A 27,516-nucleotide genomic window follows, 5' to 3' on the forward strand; every position below is an offset into this window, starting at 1 on the left:
CATCTTTCACTGATGCAACCTCCTTGTAACCACCAAACACCTGTGAACATCTCCCATACTTTCTTGTCACATAGTGCACACACAAACTGCATGTCTTGAAATATTGAGCAGTTATTCCAAGACAAACGCTCCCCAGTCTAAACCATACACAGGAAGACAAATGGAAGATGTTGTATATTGACTGCCTTGTACATCCTTCTGCAATGAATCAGAAAGTACTGCTTTATTTGCCTGCCTTAACATATATTGTCTCAAACAAGGATAGCTACACAATTCATACTTCCATAGTCATTCCATGTTTTTGTTTTCATTTATGTCAACTGATGCCACTCTCTGAATGGAAAGTCCAACTGTGACCTTTCTGCTTAGAATGATCTGTAATCTTTCCACCTAGAGTGAATGTCTGTCGGCTCTTCTTGAGAGAATATTTGTAGATGATCTGGTCTTTCACAGATTCTATCATCTTCTGCCCAACGGCTGTTACAGTGTTGACGTTGACCAATTCATGTTCCACCTCTCATGAGAATATGCCATGGAGAGACAGATCTTCACAACTGAGCTGAGTTTCATGCCTTCAAGACTTGCACCATTTTTTCGGTGCATTTACAATCTCCTTCATTGCACTAGATCTTTCCTTGTGTTGGTCACTAGTTTTAAAGATTGATCCTGCAAATTCTTCATGGCATAGTTGATGTATGTGCAAGCTGGCATTAAACTGAGCCAGACAAGCCTTTAAAGTCCTGGTAAGGTCTCCATTGGCCTTCAGAATAAGCATCAACACTTTATCATTTATGTGATCAGCGGGACTCATGCTCATAATATATGTCACTATGTCGTACATCGCGGTGTTCTTTCATAAAGGTTTCATATTCTTAAGTACTCCCTTCAACTTGCTTGATATAGCTACAACTGTTTCCACATATTCTTTACTCATATCACTACCTTGTATTACACTTTAATGTATTCATGCGTCAAAGTGTTCATTTCCCTTTCTCCAGATACAGAGTGTCATCTTTTGTTACCATTTCCTCATTAAAGGATTCGCAGGTCTCCCCTTCAGACCATTCTATTAACTTGCAGCTGGAAATATGATTCTAAATGCAGCATTTACCCATTCTGACTGTTGCAAAGACTTTTCCAGTCAAGAGGTGTATGAGTGCATCCCTGCCATATACAATTTCAAGTATCTCTGCAAGACCAGAGCCATCCATCAGGTGCCAAGTACAGCCTAGAAAGCCATTTTAGTTTGAGATCCAAAGTTGTAGCACGAATGACATAAAGGGGCTGCCAAATGGCTTGTTGTTTAAGATAGTATGAGCCTTGTGCCCCAAACGTTATCATTGGTGTCTCATTATTCTTTCTAGCTTAATTTGGCAAGCAGATGCATAGATAAATTACATAATCGTGGGTCCAAGTCAATTGTTGGTAGGAATGTGATTGATGCTTTCCCTACATGAATCACTCGATGAATCATTTGTATCAAGCCAAAGAAACTGGGGTGTGCCGTTACTATTATTTTAGTTTTATACTGGGCAGAATTAATATAATAAATTATCCATACCTTCAAGTTTTACAGGATTATACACGTTATGATGAAGAGAATATTTTAAAACTTGTTGGACATTATTCAAAAAGTCTACATTTTATGCAGATATGTAAGCATGCGAAACTGTGAAAATTTATAATAGTTCTACCAACAATATTCTATACTTTTAGTATGTTAATTTGGAGACCTTGCTAAATGTGTGTAAAACAAACCTATTTTTATTGCAATTTGTTTTTATCCTGATCGACACGGTTTGCATCTGAGAAAGAGGTAAAAGGAACATTCACCACGCTCTTCCTAATTCGAAAAACTTTCCTTTAATCTTACTTTTCTTTTGTTCGATACGTTTAAGATGGTACATGAGATTGGGGAGGGTCAGAGAATCCTGAAACCACTGACCCTGGAACACCAAAACCGTCTACTTACAAAACAATCTTGATCTCATTATCTCAGTCTCAGACTGAACGAGAATATAGTGAGAATATAACAACCCATCAGCCATATTATATGGAATTTATTCTCAATTTGTAGTATGGTGTCCTGCTTCCTCACTACTTTTGGAATACAGTACTAAACTGCGCTGAAAAATAATTTTACCTAGAGTAGTATGCCTGCACTGAATGAGGACATTTGAAATATGACTATTAAAATAAATTCAAAAGAAAATACAACATATAATAAAGATTTTACAAATTGCCATTATAATAGTTTGATGTTGATTTTGTTTTATGTATCATGGTATAAAAAAACAACATTAAACGCCTAATTGATCTTGTAAAAGTTCTGCAACCTAACCATATTATTGGTTTTAAAAAAGGTGTAGCCGGAAAATCCTACATTCAGACATATGTACACCTTTATGTTTAACATGAAATGTGTGAGGACATCTTGACCTGTGTAATTTTAGAAATTATACAATATATAAATCAAATAACACAAAACATTTCAATATGAGATAGCAGGTTAGATATCTACCAATGAAAACCAACTTTTGGTAACAACAATCAAACTAGTCATATAGATTAGTTATATATCATTGTGAAGCCTGAAATTGTCTTTTGTATTTCATCATTAGAATTGAGATAATTGGTTAATGGGGTCTGAATCTTCCTGCTAAAATGACTAATCACATTCCACTCATGGCATCGACGATGCTCCATTGGATGATGGACGTATCATTTCCACCACAAGAGATAACGCTGGTGTCGTCATAGGAGAAGGCTGTGGCCTTAACTTCCGCCGAGTACATCTTTGCACTCCTGAAATCAGCCTGTAAAGAGACAATAGTTTAATGCAGGTAGAAATCAAACAAATTTCACTGTGTGCAAATGTTTGCCTGAGGACGAGGAGGGAAAACGTGAACCCATGATGGTTCAAAGTATTTCCCAAGTCCTTTGGCAAATCATTATTCACACTACCCCATATTCAATTGCTACTTTTATAATATATATATATATATATATATATATATATATATATATATATATATATATATATATATATATATATATATGTGTGTGTGTGTGTGTGTGTGTGTGTGTGTGAGTTTGTAATGTTACTGACATATTTATTTATAAATCAAGAAATGCAAATTATATCCAAGTAAACAATTGTTTTAGATAAACGTTAGTGTGACAAGTGTTAAAACCTACCCTTAACCGTGAAGATGGGTATTTGTACAAGCGAAGATTTCCCTTGTCATCTCCCGTTACCATTAAATCCCGGAAATTTGAGCGACTGACTGTCATTAGAATCTCTCTGTTTTCCAATCCAGTCCAGGCCCCTGTACATGTGAATGATTAGTTCATTGAGATTTTTCTATGAGAATTTTCAAACTACATAATGTATGTAAACAACACCAAGAGTTCATCCTTTTCAGAGTTTGCCAGTCCAGTTACATTGTATGATTCCTGTTCTTAAATGCAAGTCAGTTTGAAGAAGCACTACTGCATAATATTTAATAGAACTGTTTGACCCATAAAGAATATACCCAACATTTGGATTTAAATAGATAATCATTGTATACATATGTATTTTCCAACCTATGGAAAATAGCTTAAAGTAAGTTTGTACTTGGAACAGAGGGGCGTCTTAAAACAATTATACAAACACTGGCTGCATACTCCTTACATCCCCTTAAAAAAGAGAATTTCAAATGAGTAATGATTTAATATTGGTGTGTACCATGTTTTTCAGTTGAAGCAAATTTAGATTACAATTTTGATTCAACACGAGCTCATAATACTCAAGCTCTAATTTTAGACGAGGAAAGACCTACCTACATTGAAGTTTGACCGTCGTGAAATGCTTTTTTTTTCAGAACGAACACAAGCTTAATTTCAAACTTTTTCGACATTTTGAGTCAAACACAAAAAAGTAAATTATTCTGTAGTGCTCTTTCAAATGTGAAACATCGATTGTAATGTTTGAAGCTTGGTGCAAAACTACGCATTTTTTCACCATCAAATTAACGAATGATTTCATGAGAATCAATGACAGTTATTTCTAACAAACTATCAGAAAAAGAGTCCAAAGAATTTGAGTTTATAATTTCTGACTTTATCTTCTTATATGAAGAATGAAATGCAGTAATACTAAATTATGATTATATAAAGATTTATTACCATAACATGTTTTCTCTCTCTCTCTCTCTCTCTCTCTCTCTCTCTCTCTCTCTCTCTCTCTTACTTACCCAAAGTATTATAAGCCAAAGTGCAGTTGTGCGTGAACCAGTCTACGTCTCTCATTGTCCTTGCAACTTTGATTGGCTGCATACTCCTTACATCCCCTTGAGATAGAGAATCTCAAATGAGTAATCATTTAATACTGAATTTATGAAATGAGTCGAATACAGTCCAGCTTTTGCAAGTGTTGGTGAGCAAAAGCTGAACATTATTCACAGTTTTATTAATTTAGTATTAAATCATTACCCACTGAGATCCTTTTTATCACGTAGACTTTTATTCCAGTGGAACTTATTTAGTAAGAAGAATGAATACTTTTGTTAATTCTGACAGACGTTGCATATAACATGATCCCAAACAAATATGAACTAATAAAAGTAGATTATACTTTTTTACAAACTATAAATCAAAGAACAAGCATCAAATCTTATTCAATATCATCCATGCATCGATGTATTGCGATATCTACTATTGCGACAGTGTATATGTATTCACAATGGAACTATCGATATAGGACGATAGGACAATGAAATATAAATTGAATTACATAAACAATCTAACATTAGAGATTTCCTTGCTGACTTTCGATCCCAGTGGGGGTAAACTGGCCATGTTCAAACAGAAGAGACCATTTCCCCCCAATTCCCTTTCGTGCATTGAGTCGAAAAATGACCGTCACGATGTTTATTGAAAACAAAAAAATCCAGAAAGCAGGTTTTAAAATGTTACCCCATGATGGCAGCCAATTAGTTAAGAGAATACTATACAATAATGGCATATGCTTATTTTGACCAATCAGAATCACTTAATGTAACACGTCATACCAAAAATACGATACTGCACATTCAACAGAAAAATTATACTATGTGATAATAGTCATTATGTCATGATAGTAATTAGGTGACAATGTAGTTTGAACAAGATTGTTTTTTAAAGGTGAGACCGTACATCCTTTATATATTTTTTACATTTCCATTGTAGAGAATATGTTGTCTTAACTTTCTCACCTTTACAGATAATAAGTTACATTGCATACTCTTTTTTTCCAAAACAAATTGAAGAAATTGTAGAAAAATCATTTGACAGTAATTGGAATATTTATTTTCCAAATGTAATATTACACGGACCAGACCATGACATGTTATATCACTTACAAAAGCAAAGTTCGAAGTCATCTCCCATTGTCTGCAAGAACCAGCCATCACTAGACCAGTCTATTTGCTTCACGCTGCCCATGTGGCCCTGAATATAAAATTCCAATTCTACTTGTAAAAATCTAGATGTTTACAGCTATATTGAAAACAAATCATGGGATATGATTTTGCTAAAGCAAAGATAAATAGGAATATTTAAAGCAAAATGCGAATCAAACCAATAGAACTAAAGTAGACGAAATGGAAGAAGAGAAATTAATCTTACAGTGTATGATCAGAGTCAAAGACATTCTAAGACATTTTAAAAACAAGTAGTGATGCGTATATCATTGTCATTACCGAGTGGTATAAAACTGTCACTTTTCACGATTGAAACATAAATATCACCCAATAACTGAATTTTAAACACAAAGTTGCAACAAAGACACAAAAACACTATATATATATATATATATATATATATATATATATATATATATATATATATATATATATATATATATATATATATATATATAGGTCATAAGAAAGTAATGAACTGCTAATAATATATATTATCAAGATACGTCCCTCATGATTCTACGTTTGGATCATAGTGACCTACTTTTGTAATGAGGGTGTATCACTGATCAAGGTGAATCTGCTCACCAATTTCCTTGACTCTACGTAAGATACTATGCATACAGCATGCCAAAGACTAGTGTGGTCATAAACAAAATGCAATCACGTAACAAAAACTACAGTACGAAACAAAAAATAAATCACATTGATGGTGTAATACTATGAAAGATGTAAACCATAATCTAGTTAATCAAGTCAATCATAAAAATAAGTTTTTAATCAAAGTCAGTGGCATTAAATATGGGTCACAGTTACATATCTTTAATATGAGTGTGTGGTATCATCAAAATGCATCCTCTAACCAAGCTTCAATGTACCAGGCGATAGATAGATACATACATACATAGACAGACAGATGATAGATAGATAGATAGATAGATTGATAGATTGTACTTGAAGCTGAACCCAAGTATGAGAAGCATGAAATATGGATCATAGTGACCTAGTTTTATGAGGGCATGTGACTCATCAAGATGAATCTTCTCACCATTTTTGGTGTTAAGGATACAATCACATGGTCTGATGATTCTAGTTTGAACAGAACTTAAGAAATCTACTTAATACACAATATTTATGCAAAAGTCAGTGTGGAGTGAAGCGTGGGATACGTGTCCTGGTGACATCTCTTACGAAATGAGTATGCTGTATGCCCTAAGATATATCCACTTCACTGTGCTGCATGATTCCAGGTATTACAGTATTATACAGTGTGAAAAAAACCCTGTGCTTCATGATTTCGGGTATTACAGATTTAAACAGTGTGCAAAACCTCTGAGCAAAAGGCATACATTTAACCAAGACTAAAAAAGTAATATACATGAATGTACAGTTTGCCTCCTCAACCCCCTCTCCAGAATGGAGTGTGTGTGCTATGAAACTCACTCCAAACACTTGCATAGGACCTAGAAAAAAGATTAAGTCCATATCGTATTTTGCTTCATCGTATTTCGTAAACTAGCTTCGGGATGCCTGGTCCCATACCATAGTCTAGCCTTTATTGAATCATAGGACATTCGTATAAAGCCCTTTCGAAAATAATGGAAGCGGATGTTCTTGCTCTATGATGGATGATGTTTGACATATATAGACTAAAAAAAGTATACGTTCTTTTAACTGGATGCTTTCTAATAGGACTACAAGCCTAGATGTATAATCACTGACATCTAAGAATAATCTCCACGTACTTCATTAACATGAATGGTGTTTGCAATTCAAATTCCATACCAAATTATAGTTATTCTTACCGTCAACGACGTGTTGAAGCTTCTAAAACGTGTTCCTTCATCAATCACTGAGTAGATTTCAATAAGACCGCTTTGGAAACCAAGAGCAAGGAGACAGCCATCTGCAATGGATAGGCGTGTGTTACTAATGAGTCTTTGTACGGCATTGAACAAATACATTGGCTTATTTGGAAGTGGCGCTTTCAGGCTGGTTTTAAGTTTTAACTAACAAGGGAAGCATTGATAATAAGGCAATTTATAGACTCTTCAGCCTTTTTCTGGAAATATGCATAATTCTGAACATTCAAACTCCAGTAAATTCAATCACATGAAATGGAAAATTATGCATAGCTTTAACCCATTTTATCCTGAACAAGACTACGGTCGTAATACCTCATTATATCCTGAATACGCCTGTGGTTGTAGTATAATCAAGCTAGTTAAACAGGATAAGGTCTTTCTTGTTACTAAAGGCGTTGTATGCATTAGCAATGCTATGTAAACACAAAATTACACCATATTATCAGGATCTTTGCTTTAATGGAAAGTTAAATGCCCCGTTAACATTGCAAACCATTTACAACATATTCTGCCTATAATGGTTTATAATCCTTGGGAAAGGAACAGGTGATCTTTATATTCATGTAAATGTGCACTAATTTATTCTTTAATGGGACCTAAATTGCCTGATGTTTATCTACAGGTGACTGCTATATACAGGTGACCGCTATAGCAGGTTTGACTCTCTGGCACATGCCTGGGGAATAGGCTATTGAATGAATTTGTTCAGCTGACGTCTGCTTTGAAGCAACGACCTTCCCGTTGGAAGCCTTCAGAATGATGAATTTTCCATCTGCAGTCCCCACTGCCACAATGTTATTCCGCATATCCAAAGAAATGCACGTGCAAGGGCTCTGGAACACAAAGTTTCAGGTTCTGTAGCCACGAAGGAGTTAGATCACAAAAATTTAATTCATACTCAAAACACCAAAATCATTAAACATACTTAAAGTTCTTCGACAAATGTTAAATTACGTTCAGGCTTTTTTAAAGCAAACAGTGGCTGATTCTGAAATTTTAATTATTTAACACAATACAAGTTAAAGTTGTCTACAATCTAATTCTTGAATCTTTAGTATGATTTGGAAATTTTTGCTCAAAATGGCCATGGTGCTTGACATGGATCTGTGACAGCTAAGCACTTATGTAAGGACGGCCAATTTAGGAATGCAACTTGGATGTACCATTAAAGTCCCAGAATTTGTATCATCAATGGAACATTTAAATTTCAACGTAAATTATTTCTGTAATGGATTATATATATATATATATATATATATATATATATATATATATATATATATATATATATATATGCGGAATCATAACAATGTATCGACACCATATTAGTCTCCTAACTGTCATGTTTCCATCAAATATAAAACTAACTATGCGATTTTCTTTGGAATAAATGTCCTAAGCATAAAATAGAAATGTTCCCCAGAAATGAAAAAGCTGTAATTGTTTGTTTATATTCATTCATTTTTCGTGAGTAAACAGTCAGCAATTGAAGCTAAGTTAATTGTTACAAACCTCAACTTGTGTTCTCCAAACAATATCGTGCTTGGACATAGACCATTTTGTCACAGACTGATCAAGTCCAGCAGTGATAAAGGACATGCCTCGAGGATGAGCAGCTAGAGAGGTCACATTTTCCCCAGAACTCTTCAAAGAAAAGGAGAAGATGCGAGATATAGATACTCTTCAAAAGTGAAAGTTCAGTATACTTTAAGAACCCAAACCCCCCTTCCCCCCACCCCCGACCGAAATTTGATGTTCTGAACATTTTCTTCTATTTTTCATTGTTTTCACAGAAAAGAAATACCTCGGAATTCCAAATACCGAAACATATTTACTTCTGATGCATAACCATCGGAGATCGACAAACCAGTATACCAACAGCCAGATTGATTAAAACGATTTCCAGAGGAGAAAATAATTACAGACATGTATTTAGGTAGATGGAGCTGTCATTTGTCTTCACTCACAAGATGTCAGACCGATCAGCTAAACATTTTAGGTCTGAACTATTTGTAGAGGAAAATTAATCTGATCTCTGAATACGAATCTGTGCCAAAACCTAGGAACATTTACTGTGTTTGAATATGGTCCAGAGAAATAGAATTCAGCAAGCATCGTTTCAATGATGCCTACACATTTGACAAACAGAACGATTTTGTGTGACTATGGTTCAGTCAAAGCATTCCAGTCTCAGTCACTATAATATATAATCTCTCTCTCTCTCTCTCTCTCTCATCAATGCAACGTTCCAGTCCTAGCAAGCATTTGTGTAATATACTGTTCCTGATACATACTTCACAGAAATGCTTTTAAGTCTTAACCGACCTAAATGTCAATCAGAATATTGTATAGTATGAAATTCTTCTTTCTTTAATGAATTTGGACATAATAATAATAATAATAATAATAATAATAATCACCATCATCATCATCGTATCATTTTGGAGGGGGTGCCTCGAGTGGCCTAGTGGTCTCAAGTGCTCTCCGTTACGGATGACTGCCATCTCACCTCTGTCTGCATGGGTTTGAGTCTCGGATTCGGCCAATGTGGGTATGTGAGAAAGCTTGCCAGTAGCTTTTCGTGGGTCGGTGGTTCTTTCCAGGGTTTTCCTGGATTCTTCCTCCACCATTAATACTGGCCGCCATGTATAGCCTATGGCGTTAAACCCCACAACAACAACAACCATTTTGGAGATAATATTACTTAAATGTTAAATGAAAATTACTTCATATATAGTCACTGATGTTAATAAGAACTTTTTTTCATCCAAAATGTAGACATGTACACTAGTGATTTTCGTCAACTATGTTGACCTAACTGTTTGTTTCTCTCAAAATGCCACTGCCACCACAAGTTGATTCCCCCAATCATCTTGCAGAAATGCCTTCTCTTCCCTCAAGTTAGATTCCAAGGAATTTTCAACATGTAGCAACAATATACAAAGTTTAAAGTTTCTATCAAACGAACTGGCGTAGTAATTCACAATCACTGGACTTTTTGCATCCGAATTCAATGCAACATTTTATTGAACATCAACACAGTTATGTGTAGGCAGTGGTACTATGTAGTAATGTTGACTATGAAAGCTTGGGCCTAATTACTTACTTGCACAACATATCTCATTTTGTACATCAGAGAACCTTCAAAAATGCAACCATTTGTGGTTCCAACAAATAGTTTGCCATCTGTACCACTCAAGGTCTGTGGAACAATTGCTTGAATATTACCAGCCACTTCTGGAATCTATAAACACAGTTTGGAAAATAGTCTTATGAAATCTATAGAGTTTTGGAAATACAGTCTTCTAGAATCAATAAATACATCTTGGGAAATACAGTCTTCTGGAATCTATCAAATATAGAGGTTGGGAAATACAGTCTTCTGGAATCTATACAATACAATATAGAGTTTGGGAAATACATTCGTCTGGAATCTATACACTACAGAGTTTGGGAAATACAGTCTTCTGGAATCTATACGATACAATATTGAGTTTGGGAAATACACTCGTCTGGAATCTATACACTACAGAGCTTGGGAAATACAGTTTTCTGGAATCTATACACTATATAACTTGGGAAATACAGTTTTCTGGAATCTATGCAATATAGAGATTGGGAAACAGTCTTCTGGAATCTATCCAATATAGACCTTGGGAAATACAGTCTTCTGGAATCTATACAATATGGAGTTTGGGAAATACAGTCTTCTGGAATCTATACAATACTGAGTTTGGGAAATACATTCTTCTGGAATCTATACACTATAGAGCTTGGGAAATGCAGTTTTCTGGAATCTGTAAAACATAGAGTTTGGGAGATACGGTCTTCTGGAATCTATAACATATAGAGTTTGGGAAATACAGTCTTCTGGAATCTATCAAATATAGAATTTGGTAAATACAGTCTTCTAGAATCTATACAATATAGAGCTTGGGAAATACAGTCTTCTGGAATCTATACAATGTAGAGTTTGGGAAATACAGTCTTCTGGAATCTATACAATATAGAGTTTGGGAAATAAAGTCTTCTGGAATCTATACAATATAGAGTTTGGGAAATGCAGTCTTCTGGAATCTGTCAGATATAGAGTTTGGGAAATGCAGTCTCCTGGAATCTATCAAAAATAGAGTTTGGGAAATACAGTCTTCTGGAATCTATCAAATATAGAGTTTGGGAAATAAAGTCATCATTAAAATAAGAAAACACAATCATACATGAAAGCCTTTTAACGATATAGCCCGTCATGAACAACATTGCTCAAAGTACTAATAAACCTAGCACACAAATATAGACCAATCAGTATTGCTTATCATCAAATGTATGAATCTACTGCCATCATTTAACAATCTCTGTCTGGCACAAATATTCTTCACGAGTGAAATATTTAAATGTATACTTTTAATTATCTGCTCCTCTTTTTATTTTATTTCATCACCATTGTTTCCTTTTCCTATTTTGGTTAAGCCACATACCTGCCTGGATCTACTATCCTGCAGGGAAGCATTAGTGTCCCAGGCCTTGATTTCAGTGCCAGATCCTGAAACTAACGTTCCATCCTCAAGCATGCACAGAGCACCAACAGGGCCCTGAAACAGAAACGGTTTACCTTTCTTATAAAACTACAAATTTATGATTAAGACATGTCTTATTTTGTTTGCATATACAAAATATAAAACAAGCTTACATCGATTTCATTCTTTGGATCTGTTATGTACCACTAAATGTATTATAAAAAAGCATACTATATTCTCTGACTCGAAGTTTTGCATGAACACGCCGAAAATAAATAACAGATTATATTTTGTTTCAAGTATTGAGTCCTTCATATACAACGATCCATGTTTCAGATCATTCCTGGCAAAAGGCTGCGATTTTCTAATCTGAGACTTCTCTGAGGTATAGCATTTCCACAATCTGAGCTTGCTGGAATTGCTTTAATGACACAAATTGGATGGTGATGCAAACATGTCTGATTAGTAAGTACTGTAATGCAAATATGTGTCTGAGTATTAAGCACGGTTATGCAAACATGTGTGAGTAGTAAGCACGGTAATGCAAACATGTATTTGAATAGTTAGCACAGTAATGCAAATAATGCAAACATGTCTGAGTTATAAGCATGGAAATGCAAACATGTCTAATTAGTAAGCAAGGTAGTACAAACACGTGTCTTATTAGTAAGCATAGTCATGCGAACATGTGTCTGAATAGTAAGCATGGTAATGCAAACTTTTGTCTGAATAGTAAACATGGTAATGCAAACATGTCTGAGTAGCAAGAATTGTAATGCAAACACGTCTGATTAGCAAGTACGTTATGCAAACATGTGTCTGAGTAGTAAGCACATCAATGCTAACAAGTGTGTGAGTAGTAAGCATCGTAATGCAAACATGTCTGCTTAGTAAGCACGGCAATGTAAATATGTGTCCGAGTAGCACACATGGTAATGCAGACACGTGCCTGAGCAGTAAGCACTGGAAGGTAAGCATGTTTTTATAGCAAGCACGGTAATGCAAAAAAAATTCTGAATAGTAATTATGGTAATGCAAGCATGTGTCTGAGTAGTAAGCACGGTAATGCAAAGTGAAATATCATCTCAATACTAAGCATGGTAATGCAAAAGCTATCTGACAAAAATCAGTATATGATCATAAATACCATTTTGTCAATGACGCAAGCAATCATTGCAAATAATTTCTTACAGACTACCTTATGAGCTGACTTCTTCAGTCGGCATTTGATTGCATCCATGTCATCTCTGACCCAAACCATTAAGTTTCCTTTGTTGTCTCCAGTGATCACATCACCCCCCTGCGTAAACGCATGGCAGTTTATGTATTTTGGAATTTCCTCCTAAGATAGAAAGACAAAAAACAAAATATGAAAACATGCTTAGATTTTTAAAGCCATATTTCAAGGCTTTACACGACATTAAAACTGGGTTGTATGTAAGACTCCTTAATGTTCCCATGGATGGGATACTCGATGTTGAAGTCTGTCTAGAATTCTACAGTTTCAAACGAATGGCACATCTATTTTGGTCTTTACAATATATATTTGAGCCATGTGACATCAAATGTGCACAGCAGAAACTATACAGTATAATTAACAATAACGTTTTAAAATCTAGAAGTATTGAGAATACTCTGAAGAATAACATTAAAACTTATTGGAATATGGAGATTATATTATAGTACTTACTAATGGGCAAGCAAATATTAGATAACTACCACTGGAACAACCAATTTATTATTGTCAGTTCAAACTTCACTAGTTTTAAAATGTCCAAAACATTTCAAAACTATTTTGCAGCCAGCTGAGTACATGTACATTAGAGCACACAAAGATAGGACTTCACACCAGAGATGTCCTATATATAATCCATAGTGGTCACACATGTCAGGGGTGAGTTACCTTTTCGCTACATTTATATGTTTAAGGGGTCAATTAAAAATGACTATCAGTGTTTTAGAAACTGAAAAGAAAAACAACTTTCTTCTAGTTTCAGTTTATTAAATGTTTTTATACCTATTTTTAATTACAACAATGTAATATAGGTTCTCCAGTTAGTTATAATGAATTACAATCTATTGTTTATACTGTGCTTATTGGAAGTCATATTGCGCAATACAGTGCATATGTTTATGCTTTGTACTTATGAAGTTTAGCAACAATGCAGTCACTGTTTTTAATATCATGCATCAGAAAGCAAGTGACATTTCTATTTACTTGTATCGTGATAGCATCATTTTTTTTTCCTTCTTTACGCATATAAATTTGTTACCTCAGAATCAGGCAAAAACTGGAAATATCTGCATAAATGTGCATTGACATGTCCAAAGATGGTTTTGCCAAAAAGATGGAAATATGACCATTATTTTGCATGGTCATGTCCAAAACTTATTATCTTCAAAAAGGAAGTAATATCCCCTTAATTTGCATGGAAATGTCCAAAACTTAGTATCTTTGAAAAGGAAGTAATATCCCCTTAATTTGCATGGACATGTCCAAAAGATATTATCTTTCAAAAAGATGGTACTATCACAATTATTATGCAATGACATGTCCAAAAAGTTGTATCTTTAAAAAGATAATTAATTTGAATGGGCAAATTCAGAAATTAGTAGAATACCCATTCTTTTGCATGGACATGTACAAATGCAGTATCTTCAGAAACGTGATAATATCCCCATTCATTTCCATGAAAATGCCCAAATGGCCGTATCTTCAAAAAGATGGAAATATTCCCATTACTTTGTATGGACATGTCCAAAAGCCAGTATCTTCAAAAAGATGGGAGCATCCATATTAATTTCCATCAACATGCCTAAAATGTTGTATCTTTATAAAGTTGGAAATATCCCGATTAATTTTCATGGACATATCTAAAAGGTAGCATCTTTAGAAAGATGGGAATATCCCCATTAATTTGAATCCACATGTCCAAATAGTAGTATCGTCAAAAACACGGTAATATCCCCATTAATTGGAATTGATATGTCTAAATGGAAATATCAACAAAAAGATGTAAATGTCACCATTAATTTGCAAAAGGTAGTATTTTCAAAAAGATGGGAAAATCCATTTCAATTTGCATCAACATGTCTAGAAGCTATCATCTTTAGAAAGATGGTATAAAATCCCCATTAATTTTCACTGATATATCCAGATAGTTGTATCTCCATAAGTTGGAAATATCCCGATTAATGTGCATGGACATATACAAATGGCAATATCTTCAGAAAGATGGTATAAAATACCCATTTTTTTCCTTGGACATGTCCAAATAGTAGTATTGTCAAAAAGATGGAAATATGCCAATTAACGTGCATGGACATGTCCAAATGGTTGTATCTTCATAAAGTTGGACATATCCAGATTAATTTGCATGAGCATAATACAACGGTTGTGTCTTCATAAAGATGGAAATATCCCCATTTATTTCCTTGGACATGTCCAAATAGTAGAATCATCAAAAGATGGAAATATCTCCATTTATTTGTGTTGACATGTCCAATAGTAGTATTGTCTCAAAAAAATAGCAAAGCTCTTCACTGACAATTACTATTGTCAGAAAATATTTTAAAGCCATGCTATTGTCTAGAGATAGCTTAAATGTCAGAAAATATTTTAAAGCCATGCTACTGTCTAGAGATAGCTTAAATGTCAGAAAATATTTTAAAGTCATGCTATTGTCTAGAGATAGCTTAAATGTCAGAAAATATTTTAAAGCCATGCTATTGTCTAGAGACAGCTTAAATGTCAGAAAATATTTTAAAGCCATGCTATTGTCTAGAGATAGCTTAAATGTCAGAAAATATCTTAAAGCCATGCTATTGTCTAGAGATAGCTTAAATGTTAGAAAATATCTTAAAGCCATGCTATTGTCTAGAGATAGCTTAAATGTCAGAAAATATCTTAAAGCCATGCTATTGTCTAGAGAGAGCTTAAATGTCAGAAAATATTTTAAACCCATGCTATTGTTTAAAGATAGCTTAAATGTCAGAAAATATCTTAAAGCCATGCTATTGTCTAGAGATAGCTTAAAACTATTACATCCACATTTAGCAAGAGAAAAGAGATGAATAGTCTTGAACACTATCTGCAGTTGACCAAACTTTTCCCTCACATATTTATACAGAGCATAGAAGCTTCAAATCTGCTTGAGAGACTATGTGCCTTATGTTCTTTAACACACAACGAATAATTTTGAGCCTCATGGTAGTTGAGAACACAAGAGTGAATGGACAATACTATGCCGCAATAATCAAACATAATTTAAGCTGTTTAAAAAATGTGCTCAGACCTACCAAGGATAATGCTTAATTTTGTGCCAGGATACCCACACACATACATATCTAATGCAAACCTTACATAAACACGACATTGAAACCCTAATTCACCAACCATAAGGTTCAGATTTAGCTCATGGCGACTTTGTTTTTTCCCTTCAAAATTCAAAGGTTCCTTACGGAAAAACTGTTTCATTTACAGAACTTTCTAATCAATCTTTAATCAAAAATTTATACCGCGAATGGTATATCAAAGATACAGTGTGTGTTCTATACATATATTGTATTTACATTACATATCGAATACAAATACTCGCATTTCCAAAGGACTTAAAACTGACTACAGGCAACTGTGTGTTGACTGAATTAGTCAACTCTTTACATCCCTGTCCAGTGTGTCTGCTATAAAATGTAGTTCTTTATCGTTTGTCTCAATTCACAATCATCCCTGCCAATTGATAAGTCGCTCCTTGTACTTTTTGAGCTCCTAGATTTATTCACATTGATTAAATAAATATAAGACACATTTATACTCTAAACATGAAAGATGGTTTAAATTAAGAAAAGTAGAACACTACAAACACAGCACGGTTCGCTTCTTGAATAGTGAATGCGCAACCAGTCACTAAACCGGTGAGTGTATTTAAACGAGTGGGGAATATCAACTAGGCCAAATGACAAAACTGCAGGAGGTAATTCAAACATTTAAAATGTATGTACAGTTGATTGAAGTCAGTATTTTGCTTTAATTAACATTGCTACCAATCTAAAGATTGTTTATATCCTCAATTTCTCCCTCTCTCCCTCTCTGTTGGCCGGTTTGTCTGTTAATTTAATCATCATTCAAAGTACCAGAGACATCATTACATGACAGTCAAAAATCAGCTAGGCTATTTTATTCATGGATTTTAGCCCCTATCTTGCTACGATGTGTGTTAGTTACAATTTGTATTCTGTAGATTTGAAGAGAGAGAGAGAGAGAGAGAGAGAGAGAGGGGTAAAGTGAGCTTTATCTATTAGAGATGGTCTCGTAGCAGAGGCTAATTTTAAAAGCTCCAAAAGTAATGACTCTCAGAGATGGCAAAAATACAAAGTTCCCACGAGAACTTAACTAGTATTTCACGTTTACAAAGACTTAGTTTAATATGAGACATATGCATCTTCCATATATAACGATCATATAAAGCCCATGCCCAAAGCAAAACATTGTAATGATACAAAAAGTGCCTAAGTTATCTGTATGTGAAAACTATAGTTCTCCCATTGTCATCATTTGTCATAAAGAACGCCATTTTAATGATGACCTAATCCTAGCCTTACAAACAATAATCTTAACTAGGTTAGACTCTGGGATGCCGTGTGCTACGAGCCTTGGAATAATGGTACTGGACTACCGTATAATGAAATCATGTAGCTATGTGGGTCTTGTAAACCGTGTGCCCCAAGCCTGGGAATACTGGTACTGGACTACCGTATGTTAGAATCATTTAGTTAATTTGGTCTAGCAATCTGTGTGTCCCAAGCCTAGGAATAGGTTGTTGTTGTTGTGGGGTTTAACGCCATTTTTCAGCACACGATAGGCTATGCATGGCGGCCAGTATTAATGGTGGAGGAAAAACCCGGGAAAACCCCGGGAAGAACCACCGACCCACGAGAAGCTACTGGCATGCTTTCTCACATATCCACATTTGCCGAATCCTGGACTCGAACCCACGCAGACAGAGGTGAGATGGCAGTGATCCGTAACGGAGAGCGCTTTAGACCACTCGGCCACTCGGGGCCCCGCCTAGGAGTAGGAATACCAATGTTGAAATAATATAGCCAAGTGTACATCGATTTTATATCATGATTTATATTACATTTTCTTGGAATGTAACAATACACATATTTAACAGAGAAGAATAAATATTTAATATTTATTCCAATGAGAAAAAGGAGACTCGTAAAGTTAAGAGCTTTATAATAATGTTGCTTCTCTTTCATTAACTGAAAGAAAATCTGATGTTGAAAGTGTTCGGTCCCTCCAGTGAGAATACAGAATAACCAGATCACGTAATATACACTAGTGTAAAACAATACAAAAAATATTTTTAAAATGAACTCAACAGTCACTTAAAAATATTTCACTGCAATATAAACTGTTAAAAAACTATCACACATTGTTTGTCCATAAAAAAATATATTAAAATAAGTTAACACTGACATATAAATGCATGTGGATTTAAAATATCTATATCAATTATGAAATTGTATAACAGTGCTTACCTTTTCCTTTGTCTCAAGTGAAAAAAGAAATTCATTCAAACAATAAACCATTAGATTTTGCAGATGTCCAAACTACTAAACATTTCAATTTAAAAAAAAAAAAAACACTGGTTAAAGTAAAGATTCAAAGACAAAATGTCAGAAGATAAAAACATACTGGAAAATATACTTCTAAATCTCACACAGAAAAGTAGAAAATATACAAATTTAATAATCACTTACGTAAAATCTACGTCGATTTTGGTACATGATATCGTCCTGAAAATATTTTATCAAACAAGAATAGACAAATTAGTTTGTATCTGAATCAAGCAAGAATTGTGAACAAAAATATTCACAATAATCTATGTTTGCTATTTCAAAATAAATATCTGAGCTAACATAGAAACTTGATTTCCAAGTTATCAAGTGACATACATATTTGTATGCCAACGGTTGCGTCAAAAATATTATCTTACCTCGAAGAATGTCCTTTGATATTGACTGCATTACGTTTACATGGAAGTGATTCTAGTGTCTTATGCAAATTGCTTCTTTTTCAACTGTCTCTTACCTCAAAAATGCCGCTATTCCTGTCCCTGAGTATCCTGCCCTCCTTATGCTTCAGTGGGTCATAGAATATTTTCCAGAAGAAGAGGTGCTGCTTTCCATAGGTCATGATGATGGTGTCATCCTCGGGATAAAAGCATGCGCAAAGCACGGAATCGTTGTTCTTTAAAATGAATTTCAAAGCTGAATATTCAAAAGTCTTGAAAAGTGAGATACAAACAGATTTGAAAAGAAATCTTTATTTTGAAAGATGCGAATCTAATAATGTCAATTTATCCACTCTTTTGTTTGTGTGTATATATATATATATATATATATATATATATATATATATATATATATATATATATATATATATATATATATATTTAATGCTGTCCGGCATTCTGCGCACTTACAATTTCCGTCTCCAATATTGAAACAAAACGCATATTGAATTCGACCGTTTGACGAAAATAAAATACAGCAATGCTTATCATTTGAAAAGAGGCAACTGTCACCAGAATATTATGTTCAAAATAATATTAATTTTGGACACATGGGATAACAGCCCCGTGTTGACCTGACTGGCGATATGTCGGCCTATTCAGTGCACAGCGTTGAAAAGATGTAATGTTTATTAATCGGGCTATATAAATGAAATGCATTACTTTGGACTGTTTCTGTCTACATTTCAGTCAAGTAATCAGGTCAGGTTTATAGCTAGTTTTACAAACTTCAACGTTATTCTACTACTGTAAACTATATAGACAAATTAGGATATATAGTTTTGTCTCAGAGTTTTGTACAGAGTAATATCACAGGTTCGTTACAAAGAAAATGAGGAGTATTCGTCCACGAATCAAGGGATGGGGTATTATATTCTTACAGGTTAGAACCCCCATCCCTTGATTCATGGACGAATACTCCTAATTTTCTTTGTAACGAACACCTTTGGTAAGATATAAGATGTGAGAATGTTTTATATACTGAAATATATTGAACTTTATGCATATGTGGTTGATATCGCAAGATCTGCGCTAGACTGAGGTTTGCCAGTTTGCCACATCTGACTCGTTGGCGATTCTGTCTGCCAGTTCTGATTGCTTCAGTACTATCATGTGGTTAAATACCGAATGTTATATATTGAGTGGCAGACAGTACTTGTCAGATAACTGGAGAGCACAGTCAAATTCAAAACCAGAACTAACACCTATGAAGTCCAACACACCTTTTAGGTAATGACATATACAAATTGCTAAATAATAATAATATAGGTCTGACAAAGTAATAATAATAATAATACTTTAAATTATTTGAACATTTTATTTAGGTGAACAGCTAGTAAAATAAGCAATACTTTGAACATTTGAACGTCACTGTTTTTAATAGTATGCAGAGGCAAGCATTTTGGAAAATTACATAGGAAATGCTTGAGTAAGTAAATTAATCTTCCAAATTATCGTGCAGTTATATCCCACCATATTAGTAACCTGGGTTAAGCGAATACAAAGAAAATCTTCAACTCTCGTCTGTTGGGGTCACCTTATGATTTATAATCATTATTCAATTTATTTAACATTGAAATAGACTATTATGTCATGAGACATTTTATTGAAATGATCCAGGAACAAGACATCGAAAATTAACGTCAGTATCTAATTGTTACAATAAATGGGTGCAAGCAACGAATGTTTCCTTGCAGGAGTATATTTGTCTTATTCCAATAAATATTATGTACTGGTGACAGCTTTCCAGTTTCTTAGTTATGTTACTTTCATTAAACATTTCTGGTTGGCTTTACTGTTGAGTGGAACTTCTTCAATGAACCCTCAAAAGCAGACAGCAAGCATAGGTCGCTTACTATATATATATATATATATATATATATATATATATATATATATATATATATATATATATATATATATATATATATATATATATATATATAATTAAATAATAGAGCACTTCGTGGCCATAATATTGCTTTTCCTTTTCTAGAATGTACACTTTATATGTTTTAATCAGGACTTGCACGCAATAAAATGCTGAATTTGAATTTGAATAGGAACAAAGAGTCTTCCCTCATTTAGTATAATCCAGTTTGTACGATCAAATCTCATTAGGAACATTTACTTCTGTTGTTAATATGCCTCACTTTAGTAAAACATAATCGAATCATCAAACGGAAAAATAAGTGTGAATCCATTCATTTCCACTTTAACACGAACATAATCCAATCATCACGCGTAAAAAAAAGAGTGAATCCATTCTGTCTCACTTTAATACAATCAGAATCCGATCATCACACGTAAATATGAGTAAATCCACTGTCTCATTTTAATACGAACAGAATCCAATCATCACGCGTAAAAATAGGAGTGAATCCATTCTGTCTCACTTTAATACAAACAGAATCCAATCATCACACGTAAATATAAAAGTGAATCTATTCTGCCTCACTTAAATACAAACAGAACCCAATTATCATATATAAAAAATGAATCTTTTATGTAGGTGAGAAGGGATGCTTTCTTGCTGCGATTGGAGTTAGCGATACAAACATAAATAAATAGAGAAAAGGATAATAATGATGCAATTCAAATCATTGCATACAATTTCAGATAAATGTTTTCAATTTGTGCAACATAAAAACATAACATAATCTCTAGGCATAAACACTGCTACAAGCTCTGGCCTCGTTTACATTATTATGACTCTATTGAAACAACTTAGTATTGTACTTACCGCAGGCCCATCTTTCCAAACTTTCTGTAAGTCACAATTTTAATAATAATAATAATAATAATAATAATGATAATAATAATAATAATAATAACTATAAGAAAAATAAAACCAATTTAAATGGTTTGAAAGAAGCCCTGTACAGGATAAACATGTAAAAACATGACACTATTGGTCATTTTGAAATTGATTTAGAGTATAATACAAAATCACAGATATACAAAATACATGTATAAATAGTCTGTGTGAAATGTTTTACAACATATATGAATCACTGTATCAACGATCCTTCATAAAAATAACACATGTTTGGTCAACCTAGAAAGGTTATCAGTTAGAACTTTCACTGCATGCGAAAGAAAAATATGGTCTAGTTTTGTATATTTTGATCAGGGAAAGAACATTGCTGCTTATGGTGTCTTTTTCTCATCAGGAATAAGTAGTATGACATCTTATATACACTTCTCAAATTAAAAGCAATATTTAAAATTGTTATATTTGTTTATACCGTTGTCCTGGCGACGAGTTTTTCTGCTTGCCAATCCCACACACTGAGAATGTTCTTTCCACTGCGGTCAAGGACACACATGAAGTTGCCAGAACTCTGTTTACAACAATAAATACTTTTAGGATAGAAGTAAAAATATATAGTATTCATTATCATATTCAAAGACAAACATCCAAGGCGATTACAAATTACCGAAACGGACTTACCATATGAACTTGCCTTCAAGGTACATACAAGCCAATTACAATAAATTATACTATTACGTATGTATTGTTATTTATACTATTACGTATGTGTTGTTATTTTTTTCAGTAGTGACGATCTAACGTGAACCTTATGCTGAATTCGTATCGTTAGGCAATAAGGAGATTAAAGGCAATCGAGCTCGGCTAACTTGGGTATGCGAGAAAGCTTACCAGTAGCTTTCTGTGGGTCGGTGGTTCTTCCCGGGTTTTCTCCGGGTTCTTCATCCATTATTTATAATTGCCACCATCGTGTGATGGAAAATAGCTTTCAATGAAGAACAATAAGAGCAGTCGGAACAACAAGAACGACAACTACTACTACTTTTAATGCACTGGCAAACCCTAGCAACGAGAAAGCCGATGGAATAAATGCTTTCTGTCTGTGATTTTTAAAGTGCACGGGCCACATTATTACTCCAAAGCTTGCTCAGTTATTTAGCAAATTAATTGATGCTGGTTATTTTCCCAAAAACTGTTCAACAGCGATAATAATCCCAATGTTCAACAAGGGGATACAATTAACGCATATAAATAAAAATGAATACGATTGTTTGCCACTCTAGCCCATCCAACTATAGAGGAATAGGTTTGGTGTCAGTCAAACCCGCCAAACTATAGAATAATACGTTTGTTGAAATTCTAACCCATCCAACAGTCACAATGGAACTTTTGATGAATTTTTATAAAGTGCAATTTTAGGATTGTAATTTATATTTGTATTATTTAAATTAAGATGATGATGTCAGAAGTTTTGTATTGTGTAATTAACAATTGTATAATTTTAATAAAGTTGATGATAATTAGAAGTTTTGTATTGTGTAATTAACAATTGTATAATTTTAATAAAGACTATGATAATCAGAAGTTTTGTATTGTGTAATTAACAATTGTATAATTTTAATAAAGATGATGATAATTAAAAATGTTGTATTGTGTAATTAACAATTGTATAATTTTAATGAAGTTGATGACGGTCAGAATTTTTGTATTGTGTTATTAACAATTGTATAATTTTAATAAAGATGATGATAATTAGAATTTTTGTATTGTGTAATTAACAATTGTATAATTTTAATAAAGATGATAATTAGAATTTTTGTATTGTGTAATTAACAATTGTATAATTTTAATGAAGTTGATGACGGTCAGAATTTTTGTATTGTGTTATTAACAATTGTATAATTTTAATAAAGATGATGATAATTAGAATTTTTACATTGTGTAATTAACAATTGTATAATTTTAATAAAGATGATGATAATTAGAAGTTTTGTTATGTGTAATTAACAATTGTATAATTTTAATAAAGATGATGATAATCAGAATTTTTGTATTGTGTAATTAACAATTGTATAATTGTAATGAAGTTGATGACGGTCAGAATTTTTGTATTGTGTAATTAACAATTGTATAATTTTAATAAAGTTGATGATAATTAGAATTTTTGTATTGTGTAATTAACAATTGTATAATTTTAATAAAGTTGATGATAATTAGAATTGTTGTATTGTGTAATTCACAATTGTGTAATTTTAATAAAGATGATGATAATTAGAATTTGTGTATTGTGTAATTCACAATTGTGTAATTTTAATAAAGTTGATGATAATTAGAATTTTTGTATTGTGTAATTCATAATTATATAATTTTAATGAAGTTGATGACGGTCAGAATTTTTGTATTGTGTAATTCACAATTGTATAATTTTAATGAAGTTGATGACGGTCAGAATTTTTGTATTTTGTAATTCACAATTGTATAATTTTAATAAAGATGATGACAATTAGAATTTTTGTATTGCGTAATTCACAATTGTATAATTTTAATGAAGTTGATGATAATTAGAATTTTGGTATTGTGTGATTCATAATTGTATGATTTTAACAAAGACTATGATTGTCACAATTTTACTATTGTAAAGGAAATTGTATTCCTTTAGTACAGATTATCACAGCTCTTGTGTACACAACTTTTAAAAATTACAACAGAATATATTACTGTGTTTTTCGTATATTCCAATAAAGAAATATTACAATATATGACATACATAGAAAACTATTTAGCGAATTCCACGCCGCTTACGTCAAAGGCATGATGAGATAAATTATACAGACTAAACCTAATGTTTTGCGCGGTGGGCACTCTTTGATGGGGCAAATTATTCATGGAAGTGGAATGCAAATGGAGAACCCATTCGTAGTTTTTCGGAAGTGCAAACTTCTCTCCGAGCTTCAAGAACACGAAGGATGAAGCTAGGTGTTACAAGCCGAAAGCCTATTAAGAAAAAAAGTAAATTTCTGTCAGTATAAGAAAAAAAGAAAAACTGCATATACTTTCCGTTCCCTAAGTCAGAGTTGCTACGTTGCTTGATTCAGGTTCTGACTTCCATTTTACATGCAATAGAAACGTACAACGTCTTAGGTTAGAGATTGCTTCCTAAGTTCCCTAATACATTGACTATTGAGAAAAAACATAGAAATTATTTCATTCGCTTCTAAAGAGTGTGTAATCTTTTATTATTGTATAATATTCATTTTTAAATATAAAATGTCAAGGATTGTTTAATTTTTGTTTATAATTTGCATTAATTTTTAATTATAGAATTTACTTTGGTAAAAATTATTTGCTACCAACATCATGCTAATTTATAATTAATTTGGAAACAAAATACCTTTGGAATTACAGCAAAAATATTTTGGTTTCTTTTTAAAACAAACATTCAATAAAATACTTTGATTGCAAATAATTTTTGTATTAGTTTTGAACATTCAACTCTTAAGCATTTTTGGATTATTGGTAACCTATCCGGCATTATTTCCAAAATACAGAAATTACAGAATTGTGAGAAGTTGGTTAGCTCTAAATAAATATAACAATTCTATATCTTAAATGTATCATTTTATTTGTGTGTATTTCTTTCTATACTGAGTGATGGTTGATTTCAATAAAGAATTGCTACGTTGCAGACATCATGTTTTGACTTCCTTTTTAAAGCTGTAACTCAGCAATCACTAGCAATGTAACACGCACATCAAAAGAGTGACGCCGCCCTCAGAAAGGATACCAGAATATTCTCTCTCTCTCTCTCTCTCTCTCTCTCTATATATATATATATATATATATATATATATATATATATATATATATATATATATATATATATATATATATATACATACATACATACATACATACATACATACATATATATATATATATATATATATATATATATATATATATATATATATATATATATATATATATATATATATATATAGAGTGGGTGTTATCTACGTAAACACGAGAAGTGTCATCTGAAACCTACATTAAAAAATTTGGCTGCATATTCCCCTCAAAAATGCGTTGGTGTCAGAAAAACAGAGCTGTCTAGCAGCAAAAGCTATATATAGATTGGATATTGCCTAGATTTGGCAAATTACCAATACATGCCATGCTTCAAATATTTAACATAAAATTTGTAAATACGAACCAGATATTTGGAACTTTCATGAAGTCCACACTGAGTTTTGTCATTGTACATTGTGTTTGTCATTAAAGACGCCACATGTTATTTTTATCGCGAATGGGGGAAGAATGGAAATGACACACGATCGATCCGTTCGAATTCTTAAGTGCTTATTTCGGATTTTAAATATGTAAAATAGTAGACCACCAAAAGAATGTTACAATCTTCAATTGAAATATATAGTTGTTGGGCAAATAATGTTAAAAAAAATTTTAAAATATGGATATGGTACTATTTGGTTAAGACACTGGGTCACTGACGAACGACTGTTTATATAATTTTTTTTAACAGCAATGTGAAGATATTTTCATGCCAACACTGACTGGTGGGATCAATGGATATTATATTACGGTTGTACGAGTGTATTAAAGGCAGCCTTAGATGGCAATGTGAAGATATTTTCATGCTAACACCGAATGATGGGATCAATGGATATATTACGGTTGTACGAGTGTATTAAAGGCAGCCTTAGATGGCAATGTGAAGATATTTTCATGCCAACACTGACTGGTGGGATCAATGGATATATTACAGTTGTACGAGTGTATTAAAGGCAGCCTTAGATGGCAATGTGAAGATATTTTCATGCTAACACCGACTGATGGGATCAATGGATATATTACAGTTGTACGAGTGTATTAAAGGCAGCCTTAGATGGCAATGTGAAGATATTTTCATGCTAACACCGACTGATGGGATCAATGGATATATTACAGTTGTACGAGTGTATTAAAGGCAGCCTTAGATGGCAATGTGAAGATATTTTCATACCAACAATGACTGGTGGGATCAATGGATATATTACGGTTGTACGAGTGTATTAAAGGCAGCCTTAGATGGCAATGTGAAGATATTTTCATGCCAACACTGACTGGTGGGATCAATGGATATATTACGATTGTACGAGTGTATTAAAGGCAGCCTTAGATGCCAATGTGAAGATATTTTCATGCCAACACTGACTGGTGGGATCAATGGATATATTACGGTTGTACGAGTGTATTAAAAGCAGCCTTAGATGGCAATGTGAAGATATTTTCATGCCAACACTGACTGGTGGGATCAATGGATATATTACAGTTGTACGAGTGTATTAAAGGCAGCCTTAGATGGCAATGTGAAGATATTTTCATGCTAACACCGACTGGTGGGATGAATGGATATATTGCAGTTGTACGAGTGCATTAAAGGCAGCCTTAGATGGCAATGTGAAGATATTTTCATGCTAACACCGACTGATGGGATCAATGGATATATTACAGTTGTACGAGTGTATTAAAGGCAGCCTTAGATGGCAATGTGAAGATATTTTCATGCCAACACTGACTGGTGGGATCAATGGATATATTACGGTTGTACGAGTGTATTAAAGGCAACCTTAGATGGCAATGTGAAGATATTTTCATGCCAACACCGACTGATGGGATCAATAGATATATTACAGTTGTACGAGTGTATTAAAGGCAGCCTTAGACGGTAATGTGAAGATATTTTCATGCTAACACCGACTGGTGGGATCAATGGATATATTACGGTTGTACCAAGGTATTAAAGGTATCTTTACATGGCAAAATATTGAGATGATCTAG

At 33.3% G+C, this 27,516-nt stretch overlaps 1 protein-coding gene across 1 annotated transcript in view; it reads right to left on the reverse strand.

The window, feature by feature from the left end:
* Positions 1-2,403: 2,403 nt before the first annotated feature.
* Positions 2,404-27,516, reverse strand: part of LOC149781737 (echinoderm microtubule-associated protein-like 2) — an 81,690-nt gene continuing 56,577 nt past the window's right edge. Inside the window, exons 9-22 of the mRNA XM_089935005.1 lie at positions 22,154-22,249; positions 21,232-21,234; positions 18,913-19,081; positions 16,220-16,260; positions 13,022-13,165; positions 11,785-11,898; positions 10,416-10,553; positions 8,822-8,953; positions 7,940-8,142; positions 7,250-7,436; positions 5,385-5,472; positions 4,239-4,334; positions 3,199-3,329; positions 2,404-2,816 (exon numbers count right to left, since the gene is read on the reverse strand). Coding sequence (XP_089791131.1) covers positions 2,673-2,816; positions 3,199-3,329; positions 4,239-4,334; positions 5,385-5,472; positions 7,250-7,436; positions 7,940-8,142; positions 8,822-8,953; positions 10,416-10,553; positions 11,785-11,898; positions 13,022-13,165; positions 16,220-16,260; positions 18,913-19,081; positions 21,232-21,234; positions 22,154-22,249 — 1,686 coding nt within the window. The 3' untranslated portion in view covers positions 2,404-2,672. The remainder of the gene's footprint in view (positions 2,817-3,198; positions 3,330-4,238; positions 4,335-5,384; positions 5,473-7,249; positions 7,437-7,939; positions 8,143-8,821; positions 8,954-10,415; positions 10,554-11,784; positions 11,899-13,021; positions 13,166-16,219; positions 16,261-18,912; positions 19,082-21,231; positions 21,235-22,153; positions 22,250-27,516) is intronic.

The sequence above is a fragment of the Sinohyriopsis cumingii genome, chromosome 15, assembly GCF_028554795.1.
Source record: "Sinohyriopsis cumingii isolate HCF-2022 chromosome 15, ASM2855479v2, whole genome shotgun sequence".
NCBI classification, from domain to species: domain Eukaryota; kingdom Metazoa; phylum Mollusca; class Bivalvia; order Unionida; family Unionidae; genus Sinohyriopsis; species Sinohyriopsis cumingii.